The sequence below is a fragment of the Carassius carassius genome, chromosome 19 (assembly GCF_963082965.1).
Source record: "Carassius carassius chromosome 19, fCarCar2.1, whole genome shotgun sequence".
In the NCBI taxonomy this organism is placed as follows: domain Eukaryota; kingdom Metazoa; phylum Chordata; class Actinopteri; order Cypriniformes; family Cyprinidae; genus Carassius; species Carassius carassius.
Window position 1 is genome coordinate 13,051,737 of NC_081773.1, and position 22,113 is coordinate 13,073,849.

General features: G+C 39.5%; 1 protein-coding gene across 1 annotated transcript in view; it reads left to right on the forward strand.

Moving 5' to 3' along the window:
* The window catches only part of pth2ra (parathyroid hormone 2 receptor a), a 58,480-nt gene that overhangs the window by 10,534 nt on the left and 25,833 nt on the right, over window positions 1-22,113 (forward strand). The window contains exons 6-7 of the mRNA XM_059499357.1: window positions 1,657-1,843; window positions 12,850-13,003. Coding sequence (XP_059355340.1) covers window positions 1,657-1,843; window positions 12,850-13,003 — 341 coding nt within the window. The remainder of the gene's footprint in view (window positions 1-1,656; window positions 1,844-12,849; window positions 13,004-22,113) is intronic.

Sequence of the window (22,113 nt, forward strand, 5' to 3'; positions counted from 1 at the left end):
AGAAACCAACTCCGTCTACACTACATAACCGAAAACGCATGTCACGTGACCATTCATGCACACTGGGCATGCGCGTAAAAGTGTAAACAAGAAGTTGGTTGCTAGTCACTGGCAGGTTCAACAATGAGCATGATGGTGAGGAAAAGCAATGATGTCTTTGTGTGGACCGATGATGAGGTGGAATTGTTACTCAAAGTAACTAATGATTACAAGGCGGCCGAAAATGTCGATTGGGAGTCATGCCAAAACAAATACAGCCACATACTCGACAGAGACATGATACGGTTACACAGTCATCAAGGATATGCAGAGATCATGTGGGCAGCCACGCCATCATTTTTGAAAGTGTACGTTTTCGTCCATTGTAATTCATTTCATACCATTCTATCAATGTTATCAGACATTATCAAGATTAATTTGTTCTGAGACAGTTTAACTCTGAGTTCTTGTCATATTTTATAACAATTTTCTAAACTATAGCAAATAAACTGTGACGGTGTTAGAAATGTTGTCTGAATAAATTTTGGTTTGACTATTTATTTAATTTTTACAGTAAAGACTATGCAGTGCTATTTTAGATTTTATTATTCAGGTTCTGTACCTGGACACCTACAAACCTGAAAAAACGTAGACATTGTGTAAACAGCACAAATAAATAAATAGAACGAACAAACAGATTAACACTTTCAAACAGGGCCCACTGGTGCAACCTGAACCCCAGCTACTGCCGTGTTTCTGCCCACGGACAACAAAGTTTTCTTCTGAATTAGCAAAACTGCACAAGTTTTATAGTTAATAAAATCTTTAAAAACAATTTATATTAGTTATACTTTAATTTCCTTCAATAAAAAGGAAATTGAGTAAAACGGTGTAAAAGGTGTGTGGACTTGGATTAGTAATCTGAACCCTTGGTATAAAGGAGTAAAAAAGCTGCCCCTCGTCACTATCAAAGTTGCCCATCACTGCAGTAGAATATGTAAGTGTTCTTGCACTTGGACGTGTCTGATGCAGTGGATGACCGCACTAATTGCTGACAAAATACACCTGTCAATGCATTTGCTCCTGAGGCGAATTTTTGAAAGTGGCAGCCGAAGTGGTGTTGAAGTACAGGAGTCAAGCCTGCCCTCAACATGTAGTGCTTTTTCTAACGCTAATCATAAACACAAACAGAAGACGAAGACACACTCTCCTTCAGTACACTGTGGCGTTCTTAGAAAAACTAATGCGCTACCTATCTAGAGAGAATATAAAGCCATCATAGGCACAGTTTCAATGTTAACGATCTTAAAATATTCAAGAATCTAAAATATGAAACATCTTATTATGTTACCCTTCATGGATAAAGCAATCCCAGAATGCAGTGCAGTGAGCACTGAATAAATCTAATTGTACCAAAATCCCTTTCGGGACAGTTGAATGCTTGAATCTGATTCCAGGCAGGTATTCACCGCATCACATGTCCATATCACTTCGCCAAATGATTTGATTTATTTCAAGCCTAAAAAAGCAAAAGAAACAAAACCCACAATGACATTGTGATGGTTCATGCAATCTCCCTTAGAATTGAGGAAAACCTTTATTTTCCTCAATTCCTTAAATGCATATTGTTTTTGAGGTATACCATATTTATAATTCTGTATTTCTTTGTGTTTTCAGGCGTCTCCACTGCACTAGGAACTACATTCACATGCACTTGTTTGTTTCCTTCATGCTGCGTGCTGTCAGCATCTTTGTGAAGGATCATGTTGTGCACACTAGTGCTGGGCTGCAGGAATTTGATGCTGTGCTTATGAATAACTTCACTAATGCTGTGGATGTGGCACCAGTGGACACTTCACAGTATGTGAGTCAAGCGCTTTCTCATCTTAGACGTATTTCATCAAATATTATTTATCAAGTATCGCATGTGGCTACATTTCTGATTATGACATCAATTTTTTACCGGGCTTCTCAATAAATTAGAATGTCGTGGAAAAGTTCATTTCTTTCAATAATTCAACTCAAATTGTAAAACTTGTGTATTAAATAAATTCAATGCACACAGACAGAAGTAGTTTAAGTCTTTGGTTATTTTAATTGTGATGATTTTGGCTCACATTTAACAAAAACCCACCAATTCACCATCTCAACAAATCAGAATATGGTGACATGCCAATCAACTAATCAACTCAAAGCACCTGAAAAGGTTTCTTGATCCTTCAAAATGGTCTCTCAGTATGGTTCACTAGGCTACACAATCATGGGGAAGACTGCTGATCTCACAGTTGTCCAGAAGACACTCATTGACACCCTTCACAAGGAGGGTAAGCCACAAACATTCATTGCCAAAGAAGCTGGCTGTTCACAGAGTGTTGTATCCAAGCATGTTAACAGAAAGTTGAGTGGAAGGAAAAAGTGGAAAAAAAGATGCACAACCAACCGAGAGAACTGCAGCATTATGAGGATTGTCAAGCAAAATCGATTCAAGAATTTGAGTGAACTTCACAAAGAATGGACTGAGGCTGGGGTCAAGGCATCAAGAGCCACCACACACAGACGTGTCAAGGAATTTGCTGAACCACAGACAATGTCAGAGGCGTCTTACCTGGGCTAAGGAGAAGAAGAACTGGATTGTTGCCAAGTGGTCCAAAACCTCTTTACAGATGAGAGCAAGTTTTGTATTTCATTTGGAAACCAAGGTCCTAGAGTCCGGAGGAAGGGTGGAGAAGCTCATAGCCAAAGTTGCTTGAAGTCCAGTGTTAAGTTTCCACAGTCTGTGAAGATTTGGGGTGCAATGTCATCTGCAGTGTTGGGCAGTAACGCATTATTTAGTAGCGCGTTACTGTAATTTTATTACTTTTTCAGTAACAGAGTAATCGAATGCGTTATAATTTTCAAAATAGTAATTAGAGTATAATTACAAGCCGAGGTCTCTACATGTTACTGCTGCGTTACATTGCTGACAGAATGCAGTGTTTTATAATCTAGAGATTGTAAAAAGGATGTAGCACACACACTGTCAAGTCAAGTGCCAGTGGATTAGAGACCTCCCGCGTGACCCGACGCAACAGAATGCAGTGTGGGACAATATTTGATAGGCGAGTGCAGAGACTCGTGTGTGTGTGTAGGATTCGGGAGAATAAATGATTCACAGGACTCCAGTAAAATAGAAATATCTAAACATAAAATATCTAAAACAAATAAATAGTTATTCATCTATTGCACAAAAACAACGTTAAATAATAAAAAATATAAACGATTAGCAGGCGCAAGTGAATGCAGAGTTTCTATTTAGGCTATAACAAGTGTTTGCAGCGTTGAGCAATGCAGTGCTGAAATTTGCATGCCCACGTTTCCTCTGATTATAACACACGAGTTGTAGACATTATGAAAATAATGTCTACTGATAATTGAGTAATCAATTATCAGTCATTTGATTACAGTTTCAGAGTAACTTGCCCAACACTGGTCATCTGCTGGTGTTGGTCCATTGTGTATTTTGGAAACTAAAGTCACTGCACCCGTTTACCAAGAAATTTTGCTTCCTTCTGCTGACCAGCTTTTTGAAGATGCTGATTTCATTTTCCAGCAGGATTTGGGCACCTGCCCACACTGCCAAAAGCACCAAAAGTTGGTTAAATGACCATGGTGTTGGTGTGCTTGACTGGCCAGCAATCTCATCAGACCTGAACCCCATAGGGAATCTATGGGGTATTGTCAAGAGGAAAATGATAAACAAGAGACCAGAAAATGCAGATGAACTGAAGGCCACTGTCAAAGAAAACCGGGGCTTCCATACTACCTCAGCAGTGCCACAAACTGATCACCTCCATGCCACGCTGAACTGAGGCAGTAATTAAAGCAAAAGGAGCTCCTACCAAGTATTGAGTAAATGAACATACTTTTCAGAAGGCCAACAAATCACTAAAATGTTTTTATTTTATATTATTTTATTTTTTAATTGGTCTTATGAAGTATTCTAATTTGTTGAGATCGAGATTTAGTGGGGTTTTGTTAAATGTGAGCCAAAATCATCACAATTAAAATAACCAAAGACTTAAACTACTTCAGTCTGTGGGCATTTAATTTATTTAACACATGAGCTTCACAATTTGAGTTTTCCTGTGTTCCTGTAGCTCAAGTGGTGTCACATTGCATTAGCAAGCGCAAGGTTGGGGGTTTGAATCCCAAGGAACACATGTTAGGCGAAAGTTGTTTGCTTGAATGCAATGTAAGTCGCTTTGGATAAAAGCGTCTGCTAAATGCATACATTTTTATATGTTTATTTTTCCTTCAATTTGTTTATTCAAATATTCATTTATAAGTAACCCTTCAAATTCAGTTATATATGTATTCTATCTATATTCAAGATATATAGATAGATAGCTTGAACATAGAGGCACAGCGAAGTGTTTAACAAGCCTGGATGAGCGAAAAATTGAAAGAGTTCAAGTTTGGTCTGGACAAAGAGACATCAGGGTGAGGTCTGACAATTCTGTTTTTGGCAGAAATTAAATAATTTAATGCTAGTGCAAGGTTGTGCCCCACATTGACCCTTTGTTTGGCTGAACTTGCTGGAAGAAATACCAAAGCTTTTGTTAACTTGTCAGAAATGTCAGAGGTTTCTGGATTGCAAGAAGCTGTAAGTGCTCACAGTCTCATCCTGTGCAGTGTCATACTCTTACCGGAAGGCTTTTGTTTCATACCATCTCCAATCTCCACACCAAAGCTTGCACTCAACATGCCTGAGTGTTTTATTATACTGTACGCCTACCACATGGCCAGTCTCAACAATCAATGCATAGAGGTTAAAAAAGCTGACTTGTCCCCATTTGCTGTCTTTTGGGAAGGAAATGATTATCCATTTCCACCTACGCACCCGCTCAAACTGTATCGGTGCCCATTCTGGGCAATGCTGAGACTCATTGACTGTGCTCTCAGCTTTTTCTTCAAACAGCTGCGCTGCAGGAGATAACTACTGTGAAGCCAATATGTGAGGGAGGATTTTGCAACCAGTTGTTTAGCATCCATAGCTGAAGCACTTATGTTAGGTGCCAATAATGTGTCTTCAGAAATCAAAGGCACAACTGCTGTGCTTTGATTCATTTGTTTACCTATAATATGCAGCAACTAACTTAAGTGTGTTGCATTTTCTATAGGTCAGTCAGCCAACATATTTAAATAAATGGGTTGCTATTACTCTTAAATTTGGCATTTCAAGAAACATGCAGGAAATTTCCTAGCCCTTTATTTTCTTTGGTGGAACAATATGACAGCAGAACCAACTTAGTGGCAAATGTTTGCTTTGTAAATACTGTATGCTTCTGCATCATATTGGGAATCTTTGCAAAGACTTTTAGGTGACACTAGCCAGTCATTTGTTTTTCTTCTTTTTTTTTAAGCCATCCAAGCAGCATATCATTATTATAACTTTATTATTATCAATATTAATATTATTATTAATACTACTATTGACAATACTGACAATTTAGTTCATATATACAATATATTTCCATGTTACATTCCATGTTATTTGTTGTTCAAGAAAGGTTTTTTGGGTTAAGTATTGAAGGGAAAAAAGTATTATATATTCAATATTAGTATTATATTAGGACAGAATAACAAATAGAATTAAAGTAACCAATATTGTGAATACACTACAACATTGTGCTTTTAATTTAGACTTAATTTTTTTCTAAAGACTGTCCCAGTAAGCTAATGTCTATCCTTGGTATAAAATTGTGATACTACATTGTGGGTGGATTTAGAACGACTCATAGTGCGTTTGCATCATAATTTAATGTTATTTTAGGTCTTAAGTTATTAACATTGTATTACCAAGGCTGCTATGACAGAAATTATCATACTAGAAATATTTTTGTAAGCTCCTCTCGTTATTTTGTGAATAGAAGAGTGGTAGAAAGACTACCATTTTTTCCAGTATTCACTATCTTTCATTATTTATAATAACTGGGCTCTGCAAGAATAGGAAATTGTCCATTCATACATTAATCAAATTGTGCAATTTTGGGTTATTTAAAGATGATGATTTAACTAGTGCTGTTTCAGTTACTATTTTTTGTTGACTTTTAGGTCCAGTTTTTTCCAGAAGTACCTTGTTGACTGATGATTTCTATAACATTTTTACTTCTATAGAAACCTCCCCACTGCTTCACTGTGGTGGTCTGCAGTAGGCATTATGTTTTCAATCAGTACTGTGAAAAGAGGGCAGAGATGTCTTAGAGTACATTGTCAGCAGAGAGGCAGGGAGCAGACAGAACAAAAGTTTTAGGTGTTCAGGTGAGCCGTCCAGATCCTCCAGGTGTACTGATAACATAATTTGCTCCTTGCTTTTTTCCAGCACCTCTTTGATCATCTGTCAGAAGCTCTGAAGCTCTCACGGTTACCCCTAGTTTCTGGCACTTTCATGTGTCTAGAGTTGATGCGCCTGTTATTGTCCATACTCAGAATAGCAGCCCTTTCACTGGGTGTTGCACTACTGAGTCCCAAGTGTACTCCTTTGGGGTAAAAAAAGTAAATACAAAAGGGAACAGAGTTTGATAGTCAACTCAAAAAAGACAAGTCTATGATCATTTATTAACCTCATGTCATTCCAAACCTTGCTTCTGTTGAAAATAAACGGAGATGTTTAGCAGGATGTTCATGCTGCTCTTTTACACAAGGGAAGTCAAGTTGTGAATACACATAAAAATAGCATACGACTCACATACTGCATTACATGTCCTCAAAGCCATACAAGCTTTGATAGAAATTTAAGTCTTCCTTTCCACCATAGCTCTCTAATCTTATTTAAGCATACACATGTTTAAACTTACCACATCACATGCAAAAGTACGAATTGATCTGAATAACCACTTTTGTTCCACATACAAAGTTATTACATTCTGAAAAAAACCCTTCCTTTTGTGTTCCTTGAAAGATAGCCATACAAGTTTGAAACAATGTCAGAATGAAAAAAAGATCACTAGAGCTGTTCCTTGAACAAAAAAGTAAAAAAAGATTAAAACCACCAACATCACATTCCCACTCATAAACTGCAATGTTTACCTCTTTCTCTGAGCGGACTGAATATGGAGCTCATGTTGGCAAAGACACTGTAATTATATCTGTTTTTGCATATTATAGGCACTAATTACAGTTTATTCAAATCACTTGTGACAGATAATGTTTTGATGAGTGAGGAAATGATGCACCACATTCATAGTTATTTGTGGTGAATTTAAACTCAGATATTAAAAACCATTGATAGCCTTGGCTTCTACACAGAATCAGACTAACATTTTTGTGTTATGAATACGGTAGTGTGGAAAAAGAACAGAAACAGAAAACAGTGTATTATACAGAGTGTAAATCATAAAGAAGAAACAATGAGATTAAATGGAGAGCGAATAGAGACTATTATGATGCTTATAATTTTATCTCCTGACAAATACTCCTGTCATCACACATCTCCTTTAGAGTTTCTGAGGAAATCTCAACAGTGTCACAAATTATGCACAGATTTGCAAAGATAGCAGTCTTCTATTAAAAGTCCTCAAATTTCAAACCTAATTCAAGAAAATACCATTAAAATCGAAATTATGTGAGCTAGTGTACATTCTTTTATAGTTCAATGTTTGATACTCTTGTTTTTCAACAGTATGAATTTATGTTTATTTGTTTTTTTCCTAGGGAATATTATGGGAACCATCTAATACAATTAAAAAAGTAATACAATTAAAAAAACTGTTATTACTTATTACTTTTACCTCTCATATAATATATACCTCTCATATTTGAATATACATTACCTTATGTTTGGAGTTTATAAGGTTTATAAGGCACTTTGATGCTGCATTTATTCGGTCAAAAATACAGTGAAACCGTATTTCGATTTTAAATAGATATTTTCTGTACTCATTTCTTAAAACTTACTGCCCATTCTTGTCCAACAATCATATTTATATTACTTTATGCAGTTAAAGTTTGGAGTGAAAGCTGAGCTAAAAAGACAAACCTTAAGGTCGATAAGTCGTTGCTGTAGCAGACATTAATATTATTGATCACACTTGATATTAGGGATTTCAAGAAACTCCTAATCTGTGGCATTAAACTATAGTAGGGAACTCATCCTGTACCATTTGTGCTCAGTGATACCTAAAATACTGCAGCTCGTGTGCAATTAACTCTTTATATATATATATATATATATATATATATATATATATATATATATATATATATATATATATATATCTATATATTTATATATATACACAGTATATATATAATAACTTTTGGATGGACAGATATTCTGGCTGAGTTATAGTGGTTGAGAAGGCAATGATATAAATAGGCTGAGGTGAAGCTTCTTTGTGTCCGTGAAACTTGCTCACAGCTCAGCCAAGGTTAGATCTGTTATTTTATTGATTATTTGCTTGAGTGATTTTATGTTGTGGAGATTTCTAGGCACAAAATTGACAAAAAGTCACGAGAGGAGGCAGTGCTTCTGTGATTGTATGATTAAGCGTTCTACCCGCTAACACTCACCTGTTATGTCCATAGCAGTTCTACAAATCAGCCTGAATGGGTCAGGCTTGGTAATGGATGGACTAATTACTAAGTAAACAACTCACCCACTTGTACATCACTATCAAACAGTGATTGTTGCAAATGCATTTGTCCTTTGTGTCAGTCATAGAACAGGGCAGCTGTTACTTTCATTTAGTTGCAGTTATTTATTCATTGATGTTAAAGCATCCAGTGTAGACAGAATGGCTGATTTTAAAGGGGTCATAAATTGAGAAAATGTTGTCATATAAAAGCTCATTGTACTATAAAAACATCCTGTAAATGTCAGAACTCAAAACTTTTTCATTAGTCTAAAACAGCTTACAGTATATTAAGGCCAGTCTGCCAAAACGACAGCTTTTGGAATGTACTTCTATGACGTAATAGTGTGATGCACCGCCTCAAATTAACGGCAATGGGTGTTTTTGGAGTAAGATCAACTTCTCTTTCATGAGATTACTTCCTCTTTTTGTGCGGGTTTTCTCCATGTCATAAAATATAGGGGCAAGGCTTCTAAACCAGGCTGTTTTTAGGGGCGTGATATTCAAGTTGTTGTTGTCTGCCGCCAATCACATCGTATGAATGATTGTTTGTTGATAAATGTGGCAGCAGAAAACAATCGTCACTTGAATATAACGCCTGTAATGAATGAAGTGGAACAGACACATGAGTATTTGTTATATTTAACAAGTAGTGGCCATCATCTGTGTGAAGGGGAGACCTGCACGAGCCGCAGTAACGACGTGGCATTTGCATCAATGCCAAGATCTTTTAGTATCCGCCGGATAGCGGCAGGGGAAACAGACCAGAACTGCTGCATCGCTGAAATGGCAAGGAAGCAGGTCAGGTTTTTTTTTTTTTTTGTTAATCTGGTAATTATATTATAGCCTATTATATATTTTGAGTGTTCCTTTTTATTTTATTCATTTTATTTCTATTTCTCTCAGTTCACAGAAGCACTGCAGGTGCATAATGCGACGATTGAATCCTCATGGTCTGTTGTTTTATGCTGCTATTTGCATTTCATATAAAGCTATAAAGTTACATTCTAATATCACTGGTTAACAATCGACTAATGAGCTTCATTTGACGGTCAGGAAAATAGCATAAATTAACAAAATGCTGTCATTCTACAATTTTCAACTTCAAACTACAAAGTTCAGGTAACTCAAAAAATACATCGTAGCCACTGCTCACATTCATATTGGTAAATTCCAAGTTTGCATTGAAACAACCGTACGGCCAATTTTCTGTCATACGTTCGTTTCATAAATGAGGCCCACTGTGTGGTGGCAAGTTGTGGGAAAACAGTGTTTGCATTGCCTTCCTTCTGATCCAAACATTAGGAAAGAATGAATGAACTCTATTTTTAATGAAGATCCAGACAGTGCCAGTAAGAACTTGGTCCCTTGTTCACTTCATTTTACTGTGGATTCATCTACAAACAAGGCACAATTCGATGCAGGATTTTCTAAAAGATTGAAACTAAAAGACAATGTTGTGCCGACTATATTTGATCCAACAGTAATGATGCAACACAAGTGTGAGTAACTGTTTTCATTACGTGGTCACTATTGCTTTGTCTCTTCTTACAGATCGTTTGATGTATTGAGTTATTTTTGTGTTTTTGACTTAAATCACAGCAGCACCAATGTACAATGAATCCACGCTGTCAAACTTACACAACTATATGCCATCAATAACATTTAGTGTAACTTCTGAGTCTACTATCTGCCCCTCCTAGTCAAATCTTTTGTAACATAAGACGTTTCTATACTATCCCTTTCAATCAATTTAATGCATCCAGCATTAATTTCTTTACTAAACTGTTGAATGATAGTGTATATAAATTCAACTTACTCTACAGATTCAGATTTTTTCATAGGGGCAAAACAATCCTACAGGCACAGACACATACTTTTTTGGCAGATCTAGGCACGTTGCAGAGGTTAGAGAGGTTTGAGAGACGAGACACTAGACAAACCAACCGGCCTATTCTTTAACATGACTGATCTTCTACTGTAAGCTTCTGAAGTGTCCAAGAGTCCTACTCCAATTCCTAATCTTATTCAGGTGAAGATTGAACTGTGCCACAGGTAACATTTTCCAAGCAGCTTCCTATGCTATAGCTACTCTACTTTCCCCTTCTTTACTCTTTTCACTGTTATTTGTCTGTTCAACTTTTAGTTTAGCGCAGTGCTTTTTTTTTACATTACTTTTTTTGGCATAACAAAACACTCAAATTCTTCATATCAAACTCGCAAACAAAAAGAATTTATTTTATGCCAAAAGTTTCCATACAAAAACATATTTTTAAAAAGATAATACAGTAACAAGAACATTTTGTATAATATTTCTGTTATGACTGGCTGTTGTTATTTTAATACCTTTTGTCCACAAATGTTTGCTAACTATTTGAAGTCTTCATACAGTAAAATCAAAATTATCTTTTTTTAGTTCAGTGTGGTCAATTTTTTATTTTTTTACATTAAAGGGGGCATATGACGTTTTTTTTAAGATCATTATTTTGTGTATTTGGTGTAACAGAATAAGTGATGTTTTAATGTTCAAAAAAACGCGTCGTTTTCTACAAAGTCCTACCCTTTCGACAAAAGCAGTCTGCTCTGATTGGCCAACTGACCTAGTGCATTGTGATTGGCTGAACACCAAAAGCACTCGTTGGAAATGTAATGCCCCTTTCCATAATTGCGAGCTTAATCTTTCAAAACAAATGTAAACACAGTTAATAATGTCCTTAGTTTTCCCATCAGTTCAAGCCTGAAAGGGGAACAGAGTGACGTGACAGACACAGTGATGAAGCTCCTATGTGTTTGCAGTACACAAGCCACGGACGGTTAAGACATCTGACTCCACTTTATGATGTAGAAGTCTTTGCAACTTTACAGATCTTCTTGTAACACTCCAAAGAGAAAGAAAAAATTTAAATGCATCATATGACCCCTTTAATTCCTTGTTTAGATACTTCACTTTATGCCAAAACCATAAACAAAATTTTTGTTTGCATGCCAAGACTTTCCATTCACCACTTTAGAAACACATTACATCCTTTAGCAAAATCGAAAGATAAAGATAAATCAAATGTGTTCTTTTGTTTTTCTTCAAAAAGCACCCCAGATTTATAATTTTTAACACATCCACCTTACCCAGAGTACCCAGTGTACACAGTAAGTCTTTCAATGCTCCTTGAAAAGAATGCCAGGCTTCGTGACTTGTGACGAGTTTGCCTGAGAGAATACCAAGAGTGCGTGGAGGATGTGTACATCCCCTCTGGGCTTTGATTCCAAGATATTGTCAGAGTAAAACAATCTTATAAATGTGCCTGATAATAAAGAGAGAAATAGCCATCCTAAGTAAGCTTTGATAATGTTTTGATGTGGGATGTGAAATCCCTTTTAATTCAGTTCATTGGTTTGGAAATGCTTTAAGGCCATTAACCACACACATCTGTCATAGTAGTGAGCTAATAGCTTCATTAAAGTGCAGCTCTCCTGCTATAGAATACAGCCACTCAGCTGACTGTAGTGAAAGGTTGTCATTTAGTCACACTTCCACTGTCCTAAAGACTGTTCCTGTCGTTTCACACTGACAATGTGTCATTTAAAAAAAAAAAAAAAGTGAGCTAATTATTCTAAAAGAGTATTCATGACTTGGGCACTTTTGTAGAATATAACAGAGGTGACATATAATAAAGGTGACAGTTCTCCTTTTCTTTCATATGTGGAGCACAGAAGAAGATTTTTTTGGTCCATACAGTGAAAGTCAGTGGGGTCCAATTCTACTTTGATTTTCAAAAGGTGAAACATTTTTTGTAAAAATCTTCTTTTATGTTCCACAGAAGGTCATACAGGTTTAGAATAATTTAAAGGGTGAGTAAACAGAATTTTCATTGTTTGGGTAAGATATCACTTTATTTAAACAAAACATTTTTGTCTTTGAATCAGCGTGATCATGTACATGCAGTGTGTTTAAACAAATGCGAGTATTTAAGAGAGTTTCTGGTTTGATCTAAAGATCTAAAGAACCCCATGTGATTTATTAATTGTACCAAATCAGGAAACTATACAAAAGCATATTGTTTTGCTCTTCTGTTATATGTCAGTCTGAACTAAGGCATCTCAATAGAAGATTGTTTATCTTGGTGGCCTCCAACTGAGATTGGGAAATATGTTTGTCACAGCAAAAGTATTGCTCCCCAGCCACTATGTGTTTAACTGTTTAATCAAAACTGCCATGTTGTGATATGAGTGTTGACTTTTTTGATCTGGTCTTAACTTTTAGATGGGTTGTAAAGTGACTGTCTTGCTATTCATCTATTTCCTGGCTACAAACTACTACTGGATCCTGGTGGAGGGCTTGTACCTGCACAGTCTCATCTTCATGGCCTTCTTGTCTGACTCTAAGTACCTGTGGGGCTTCACTTTGATCGGGTGGGGTGAGTATATCATGGTAGTGATTGTCCTGGAAAAGGCAATTTGTGAATATTGATGCTTCCGTTGGGTTTGTAACATTTCTAGAGAAATGAAATGCTGCTGCTGGTGTTTTTTCCTTTCTGCCAGGTATCTGGTCTTGTTCACTGATATGACATGTAATTGTACTCTCCTCAAAGAACAAGGCCAATCATTTTCCCATTCATATTTTCATTTTTGACTGCCTATAGCTGGCTGCTATTATATAGTGACTATTGTGTAAGATTGTGTGACTGAGAGAGATACTGTAATAAATATATATCAGCACATGTTGTAAACATTTTCTTTTGCTTTTCTGGATTGCTCTGTGCATACACATTTCAATAACAGCATTTATATGAAATCTTTTACATTACTTTACTCTCACTTTTGATGAATTCAACGTGCCCTTGCTAATATCTTTTTTGAAGAAAAAAATATTGAATCGAAATGTTTTTAATGATAAGCTAGTATATTTATGGTGTATTATAAAAATAGTTTTTATATTAAATATACAGTAGTTCCCTCTGCATCTTATCTGTAGCATGTTGAAAAATGGAATCAAATTGTAATACACCATAATACACATCACACAGGAAACACAGTTTACTGAATTGACTGTGAAACCCATAGTGAGCCAACAATAAGGACCCTGGTGGAACAAAGAAAGGTGTATACTGAGAAGAGATGAATAGAGGAAGGAAACTGCAGAGAGGAAGTAAATAGAATAGCTACAAAAAAAAAAGTCACTCTAATTGACCATACGAATCATGATCTGTACTTGACAAAAACTGAACAGAGAGTTCAGTTCAGTCCAGTATTGCCTTGTTTTTTGTTGTTGTTTTGTATTACTGTACTTAGTGTTCCTTTTGTTATGTCCTCAATTTCTGGATTAAGTGGTGGAGTTCTTCTCTCTCTGCTGCTAGGAGAAAGTAACTCCAAGGAAAAGAAGCCTGCAGAGATATTGAGCCACTTGCGTGCCATGCAATGTTCACTCTGCCCTTTTCTTTAACCTGTGGTTTAAAAAGAAATGAGTGGCTTCATAAATATATATTGTACATCTGCAGAATTATGTAGAATCAAATGATTTTCCTTTGTGGAACTTTGATAAACAAGCTTTTACAGTGTTTCAGCAGTGTGTTAATAATAGCTAAATTTGTAATCAGTGTAGCAAATACTAATAGTATTAATGTGAGAATTGGCTGGTGATAAATGTGTTATCTGACAAAAAAAAAATGCAGTACTTCATTATAAAATAAATTTGATCTGTTTGGCAAAATAAAGAGTTTGTTCTGTCTGTTCTGCATTCTGATGCCTCCACATAATGTATTAAAAAAGACATGTTAATAAGAAAATATTAACTTAAGGCTCTACTTTGTTATTTATGTGGATAATAATATAGTATATTAACTGTTGGAAACTATATGGTAAGTTCTGCAGTGTGACATGCTAAGCTCAATGTAAAAATGTAATTGTATTGTAATTATTGCACATGCAGTTTTCATGACCTTGTTTTCTCTTGAGTGCTATTAAAAAATAATATCATACTGCACAAGCATTCCTAATAAACTAGTGAATGCAAAAACTAGATTAAAAGGCCATAATATAACAAAAAAAATGCATTGTGACAATTCCCAGCATGGTTTAACGAAATGATCAGCTTTTTATTATTATTAGAGGTTTAATGAGCCCTGAATATCCAACGCTATTTTACGACCAATTCATACGTATTTTTTTTACGAGGTGGCTAATGTGTAAAACCTCACATGATGATTTTGAATGATTTGTCTAGACCTCAATGATGGGAAGGTTTAGGGGCGGGGCTAGGTGTAGGTCATTCATACAAATTCCTACGAATTGTACATATGATTTAGCAAAAATTGCATGCATTTGTATGAGTGAGGTCGTACGAATTCATACCAATTAGCCACCTTGTAAAATAAGTACGAATTGCGGTGAGATCATGCTGGATTATCCCATATTTTAGCCAGATAAACTCAGACAGTGATGCAATATAATTCCTGTTGAAAACAGTTGTGCATGGTGCAGTTGTGCAATCTTAAGTGACATTATAAATGTCTTTACTGTCACCTTTGAGCTTGTTAATGTGTCAATGCTGAAAACTATTCATTTATTTTTCATAAAAAAATATTTTGATCCCATTCTTCATATTCTTACAGAACAGAATTTATATTAAATATATTTCCCTCTGTGTACTCTTATCTATAGCATGTTGTCAAATGTAATCACATTGTAATACACAATAATACACACCACACCAGAAACACAATTTACTTAATTGACAGAGAGGTTTAATGAGCTCTGAATATTGAATATCCAATTTTTCAGCCAGCTAAACCTTGACAGTGATACAATACAAGGATGTTTGTGAAATAAATATTAACAGGGTCTCATTCCATTTTTTCATCACCTTTCTCGTCAGAACAGTGTCTTATCCTATTACAAAGACAGCGCAACTGTCTCAACTGCTGGCAGCAGAACTGTTCTCTGCATGGAGTTCATAATGTTAGTCAAACCAGCAGTTAAGTTAATTCAGTGGGGATGCTGGTGGCCATCCCACGTATATTCTGCAGTTGTTAAGGTATTGTTTATCTAGGGTTGCAGTGCTTTCTTTCTATTGCTGAACACACAGATCCCACCTCAGAGATGGCTGCCTATTGAATCAGTATCTTATGTATTCCTTTGAGAAATGTCTACATGGAAACCAATCAGCTATTATTCATAGCGAGTGGTATTCGTACCCTTCTCTCCGCTCCCACACTGAGAAACAGCACAACCATAGCTCACGGCAGTTTGTTTTGAGAGGTTGCTTTCTTAAGTGGTTTCAAGTTGAAGTGTTCTTTATTTATTTGTTATTCCTGTTTGATGTGTTCCTGCTCGAAGTGCAGAGATAGAAGCACCTTTGATATGCAGATTCCCTGTTCTAGGAGCGGCTGCTCACTACATTCTTGTGAATGTGTTTGGCATGGCTTATTAATGACCAACGGGTTAAGTCTGTGAAAGTAGTACACAATCATGTCACATTGATTGGGCTAATATAGTCATAATGAGGCGAAATCATTCGTGGTCAGAGGATAAGTGATTCATATTGTGAATTTGATTTCATTTACTTTACTTTTCAGTGTCTATAATAAGGGCACAATGAAGGTGTTACATAAAGGGCTCATATTTATTTGATAGAGCAAGCCATTGCTAAGAGAAGGAAACTAAGCCATGCTGTGTGAGGCAATAATTATTGTGGCAAAGGAAAATGTGGTCTCGGAATTATTTAAAGAGTTCAGGAAAGTGAGGACATGTCTGTCTTACCTGCATTCATGTTTTCCAAACCTGTATGATTTATTTTTTTGTAAATGTAAAAGGAGTTTGAGCCTGAGGTTTCCATAATCTGCACTATAGTTGAATGTGTCATGATCCTGTCATGATCTTGTCTCTTTCTCTGTCTCCCTCTGCTGGTAACTCTCTTCCCATTTTCCCATCACTCTCCGTTTCTTTACTGACAGCTGTTTCCACTTTCCATTAGGCTCGTTTCCCTCCACCTGTTCCTCATCCTGTCTCATTATCTTGGCTACTTCTACCCTCTCTTTTCCCTGTCTCTATGTCAGATTGTTTGATGTCACTGATGAGTATCGACCATTGTCGTCTTCACGTTAGTTTTGTCCTGTCATGTCCTATCGAGTCTGGGTTTTGCTTGTAGTTCACTACCACTGCTGGAATTACTCTGTGCTCACCATTTGCACCCACAGAACCTTACCTGCTGAGAGCTGCTTCGGCTTCCCCCGCTCTGTGAGCACCAACCGCCTGCTCCTTCGTTAGTGTCAAGAACCTCCGCCTCGCCAGCCCGCTGGCCACCCCTGCCACAGAGGTCTTCTCAGTTCATTTACGCTACCCAGTCTACGGGTCTTCTTCTGTTGGTCTATTTTTCCCCTGCTTTTGTTGGAATACCTGTGGCCAGACTTTGTTTCATTAAAGAACAGTTATCATTGCACTCGCATTTGAGTCCTCTCTCTCTCTCTCTCTCTCTCTCCAATACCATCACTGAACAATCTGACCAGATATGGACTCAGCAAGTGGCACCCCGTTCTAGACCGCCGTCGAACACCAGGTTGTCCTTCTAGGGAAGCATGAGGAGGACATCTCCGCTGCCTGACATGCCGTCGAGACACTGGCTGCCCAAATGTCCGAGCTTTCCTGCCAGGTTCACAGTTTGCGCCTCCAGCCTTCCGCCTCTCATGGTCCTCCCGTTCCGACGGAGCCACGGATTAATAATCCTCCGGTCTTTTCGGGTGAGCCAACACAATGTTGCTCTTTCCTAACCCAGTGTGAGGTGGTGTTCTCACTACAGCCCGTGACGTATGCTAAGGAGAGAGCCAAGATCGCCTACGTTCTCTCTCTCCTCAATGGTCGGGCTCGCGAATGGGGAACGGCTAACTGGGAGACTGAGACGGAGTGCATCTCCAGTTTCGCGCGCTTCCAGGAGGAGATGATTCGGGTCTTTGACCGCTCCACCTACAGTGAGGAGGCTTCCCGACGGCTTTCCACACTTCGGCAGGGGAGGCGTTCCGTGCCTGATTTCTCCATTGAGTTCCGGACCCTCGCCACCACCTGCGGATGGAACCAACCCGCGTTGGTCGCTCGTTTTTTGGAGGGGCTTTCTCCTGAGGTTTGGGACGAGGTCCTCGTCCGCGAGATCCCCACCCGGCTCGACGATCTCATCGACGTGGCCATTCGGGTGGAGAGGCGTTTTGACCCTTCTAGTTCCTGTACGACACTTCCAGCACACCTCCAGTGGGCTGGGTCGTCAGCTTTCTGCAACGCCTTGATCGACTCTGGGGCCGTGGGGAACTTTGTGGATGAGGAGTGGGCGCTCCAACAAGGTATTCCTCTCACACATCTAAGAGACTCCACCCCTCTATTTGCCCTTGATGGCAGTTCCCTACCTAGGGTACAGAAAGAGACGATTCCCAGACTCTGACCATTTCTGGTAACCACAAAGAGACAATATCTTTTTTTATTTTTCAGTCTCCTTTTACTCCCGTAGTGCTGGGCCATCCTTGCCTAGAACACCATAATCCTCACATTGACTGGACTAAGGGGTCTATTTTGTCTTGGAAATTGTCATGTCATGTTGAGTGTTTAGTCTCTGCTGTTCCCCCTGTGTCTTCTGTTTCTGTTTTTCAGGAGGAGGCTGGAGATCTGACGGGAGTACCGGAGGAGTATCACGATTTGCGAGGGGTTTTTAGTCGTTCCCGAGCCATGTCTCTTCCGCCCCACTGCCCGTATGACTGCGCCATTGATCTTCTCCCGGGTACCACGCCTCCACGGGGTAGGCTCTATTCTCTTTCGGCTCCTGAACGGGAGGCATTAGAGAATTATTTTTAATTAAAATAATACGACGTCCTTTTTAATATTATTATTTTTAATTAAAGTAATAAGACGTCCTCGTCTCCCGCCGGTGCTGGGTTTTTTTTTGTCAAAAAGAAAAACGGCTCTTTGCGTCCCTGCATAGATTATCGGGGGCTGAATGACATCACCGTTAAGAATCATTATCCCCTGCCACTGATGTCCTCAGCTTTTGAGATCCTGCAGGGGGCAAGGGTCTTTACCAAACTCGACCTCCGCAACGCTTATCATCTTGTGCGCATTCAGGAGGGGGACGAATGGAAGACCGCCTTTATCACACCCCTCGGGCACTTCGAGTATAGGGTTCTTCCCTTCGGATTGGTTAACGCCCCTGCTGTCTTTCAGGCACTAATCAATGACGTCTTTCGAGATATGCTCAATTTATTCGTTTTTGTCTATCTCAATGATATTTAGATTTTTTCGCCCGCTCTCCAGATTCATGTGCAGCATGTTCGCCGCGTCCTCCAACGTTTGCTTGAGAATCGACTTTTTGTCAAGGCCGAGAAGTGCTCCTTTCATGCATCTTCCATAACGTTTCTGGGCTCCGTTATCTCAGCAGAGGGGATAAGTATGGACCCCGCTAAGGTCCAGGCCGTGGTCGACTGGCCCGTCCCTGACTCTCGCGTTTCGCTACAACGCTTTCTCGGGTTTGCTAATTTCTAGCATCGCTTTATACGCAATTTCAGCCAGGTGAAATTTTAACTTACCGCTCTATCCTCTGTTAAATCCAGTTTCAGATGGTTCGGGTCTGCGCAGGTGGCTTTTGACCATCTGAAGACTCTTTTTACTTCCGTGCCTATCCTTCTCACTCCGGATAGCTTGAGACAGTTTATCGTTGAGGTTGACGCCTCCGAGGTAGGGGTGGGAGCCGTCCTTTCCCAGCGGTCAGCATCTGATGGCAAGATACACCCCTGCGCATACTTTTCCCACCGTCTCTCTCCCGCAGGACGTAATTATGATGTCGGTAATCGCAAACTGCTCGCCATCCGCCTGGTATTGGGTGAGTGGCGACAGTGGTTAGAGGGTTCTACTGTCCCTTTTATTGTTTGGACTGACCATCGCAATTTAGAATATATCCGTTCCACCAAAAGATTGAACTCGCGTCAAGCTCGTTGGGCTCTTTTTTTACGCGTTTCGATTTTGTCATTTCATACCGCCCGGGCTCTAAGAATGGTAAGCCGGACGCGTTGTCCCGTCTTTTCGATTCCTCAGCTGCCAGCACCCCCCGAGAGGAGATTATTCCTCCCGGTCGGGTGGTGGGTGCTACAGTTTGGGGAATCGAGAGACAGGTTAGGTGCGCTCTCTCTCACGTCAACACTTCCCGTAACTGCCCTAGGGGCAGCCTCTTTGTCCCGGTGCCCACACGCTTAGCTGTGCTTCAGTGAGCTCATTCCTCCAAATTAACTGCTCATCCCGGTGTCCGGGGCCTGGGGCACTATCGCATTTATTCGTCAGTGTTTCTGGTGGTCGACCTTAGACCGTGATACGCGTCGTTTTATCGCCGCCTGCTCTATTTGTGCCCAGACCAAGGCGGGAAATTCCCCACCTGCTGTTCTCCTGCGGCCGCTACCTGTTCCCTCTCGCCCGTGGTCCCGTATAGCCCTCGACTTTATGACCGGTCTTCCGCCCTCGGCTGGTAATACGGTCATTCTGACCGTGGTCGACCGCTTTTCTAAATCGGCTCATTTCATTCCCCTCGCCAAGCTCCCCTCTGCCAAGGAAACTGCCCAGATTATGGTTGATAATGTGTTCAAGTTTCATGGGTTGCCCACCGACGTCGTGTCTGATAGGGGTCCGCAATTCGCTTCGCAGTTTTGGAGAGAATTATGTCGCCTCCTTGGTGCCACAGCTAGCCTTTCCTCGGGTTTTCACCCCCAGACTAACGGTCAGGCCGAACGAGCCAATCAGATTGTCGCCCACATTCTCCGCAGTCTAGCCTTTCGCAACCCTACGTCCTGGGCCGAACAGCTCCCCTGGGCCGAGTATGCTCATAACTCTCTACAAACCTCCACCTTAGGTCTTTTACCCTTTCAGTGTTGCCTCGGTTTTCAATCTACTTTATTTTCGTCTCAGGAGACCGATTCTAACTGTCCGTCCATTCAAGCATTTATCAGTCGTTTCAAGCGAACCTGGAGGAGGGTTAGATCTGCCCTATGCCGTTCGAGAGGACGCATGTGTGTCGCTGCCAATACATCGCGTGTCAAGAGCCCTCGTTATATTTCTGGTCAGAGAGTATGGCTATCCACTTCCAATTTACCTCTCCAATCTGATTCTCGTAAACTGGCTCCCCGCTTTATCGGACCATTCCGCATCATCAAGATCATTAATCCTGTCGCCGTCAAACTTCGTTTGCCACCTAATCTTCGTCGTGTTCACCCTGTGTTTCACGTTTCTTGCATTAAGCCGGTCTCCCGCTCCCCACCTCCCGCGTCTTTCTCCGCCGTTCGTATTGAAGGCTCCCCGGTTTACACTGTCCGCAAGATCATGGACATGCGCCGTCGGGGGCGTGGGCACCAATATTTGGTCGATTGGGAGGGGTATGGTCCTGAGGAGAGAAGCTGGGTTTCTCCCAAGGGCATCCTAGACCCCTCGCTCATTGATGATTTCCTCCGGACTCGCCAGAGTTCCTCCGCTGGAGCGCCAGGAGGGTACTGTCATGATCCTGTCATGATCTTGTCTCTTTCTCTGTCTCCCTCTGCTGGTAACTCTCTTCCCCTTTTCTGATCACTCTCCGTTTCTTTACTGACAGCTGTTTCCACTTTCCATTATGCTCGTTTCCCTCCACCTGTTCCTCATCCTGTCTCATTATCTTGGCTACTTCTACCCTCTCTTTTCCCTGTCTCGTTGTCAGATTGTTTGATGTCACTGATGAGTATCGACCATTGTCGTCTTCACGTTAGTTTTGTCCTGTCCTGTCCTATCGAGTCTGGGTTTTGCTTGTAGTTCACTACCACTGCTGGAATTACTCTGTGCCCACCATTTGCACCCACAGAACCTTACCTGCTGAGAGCTGCTTCGGCTTCCCCTGCTCTGTGAGCACCGACTGCCTGCTCCTTCGTTAGTGTCAAGAACCTCCGTCTCGCCAGCCCGCTGGCCACCCCTGCCACAGAGGTCTTCTCAGTTCATTTACGCTACCCAGCCTACGGGTCATCTTCTGTTGGTCTATTTTTCCCCTGCTTTTGTTGGAATACCTGTGGCCAGACTTTGTTTCATTAAAGAACAGTTATCATTGCACTCGCATTTGAGTCCTCTCTCTCTCTCTCCAATACCATCACAGAATGCTGACAAAAAAAAAGACAAAAGATGTTTAAATCTGCAATATCACAGTTGAATTTGGAATAAGGAATGTCCATTTTATTTGGATTTAAAAACTAAAATTTGTATTATTGATCATATTAATATTAAAATATATTGTATGCTGCTGAATATATGTAATATTGATGCATCTTTACACTTCTAACAGTTAAATCAACATATGTGTTTAGAACACTTGGTGTATATTGCATAAGTTGTATGAAGTACTTTTATGTTGCTTTTATTTGCCTTTTTAGAGCGTGAGACTTTTTTTTTCTTTTTTTTTAAGAACTGCATAAATATACTTCAAAATATTTTATTTTGTGTTGCACAGGGGGAAGAAAATCATTGAAACAACAGGAATAAACAATTAGAATAGAAT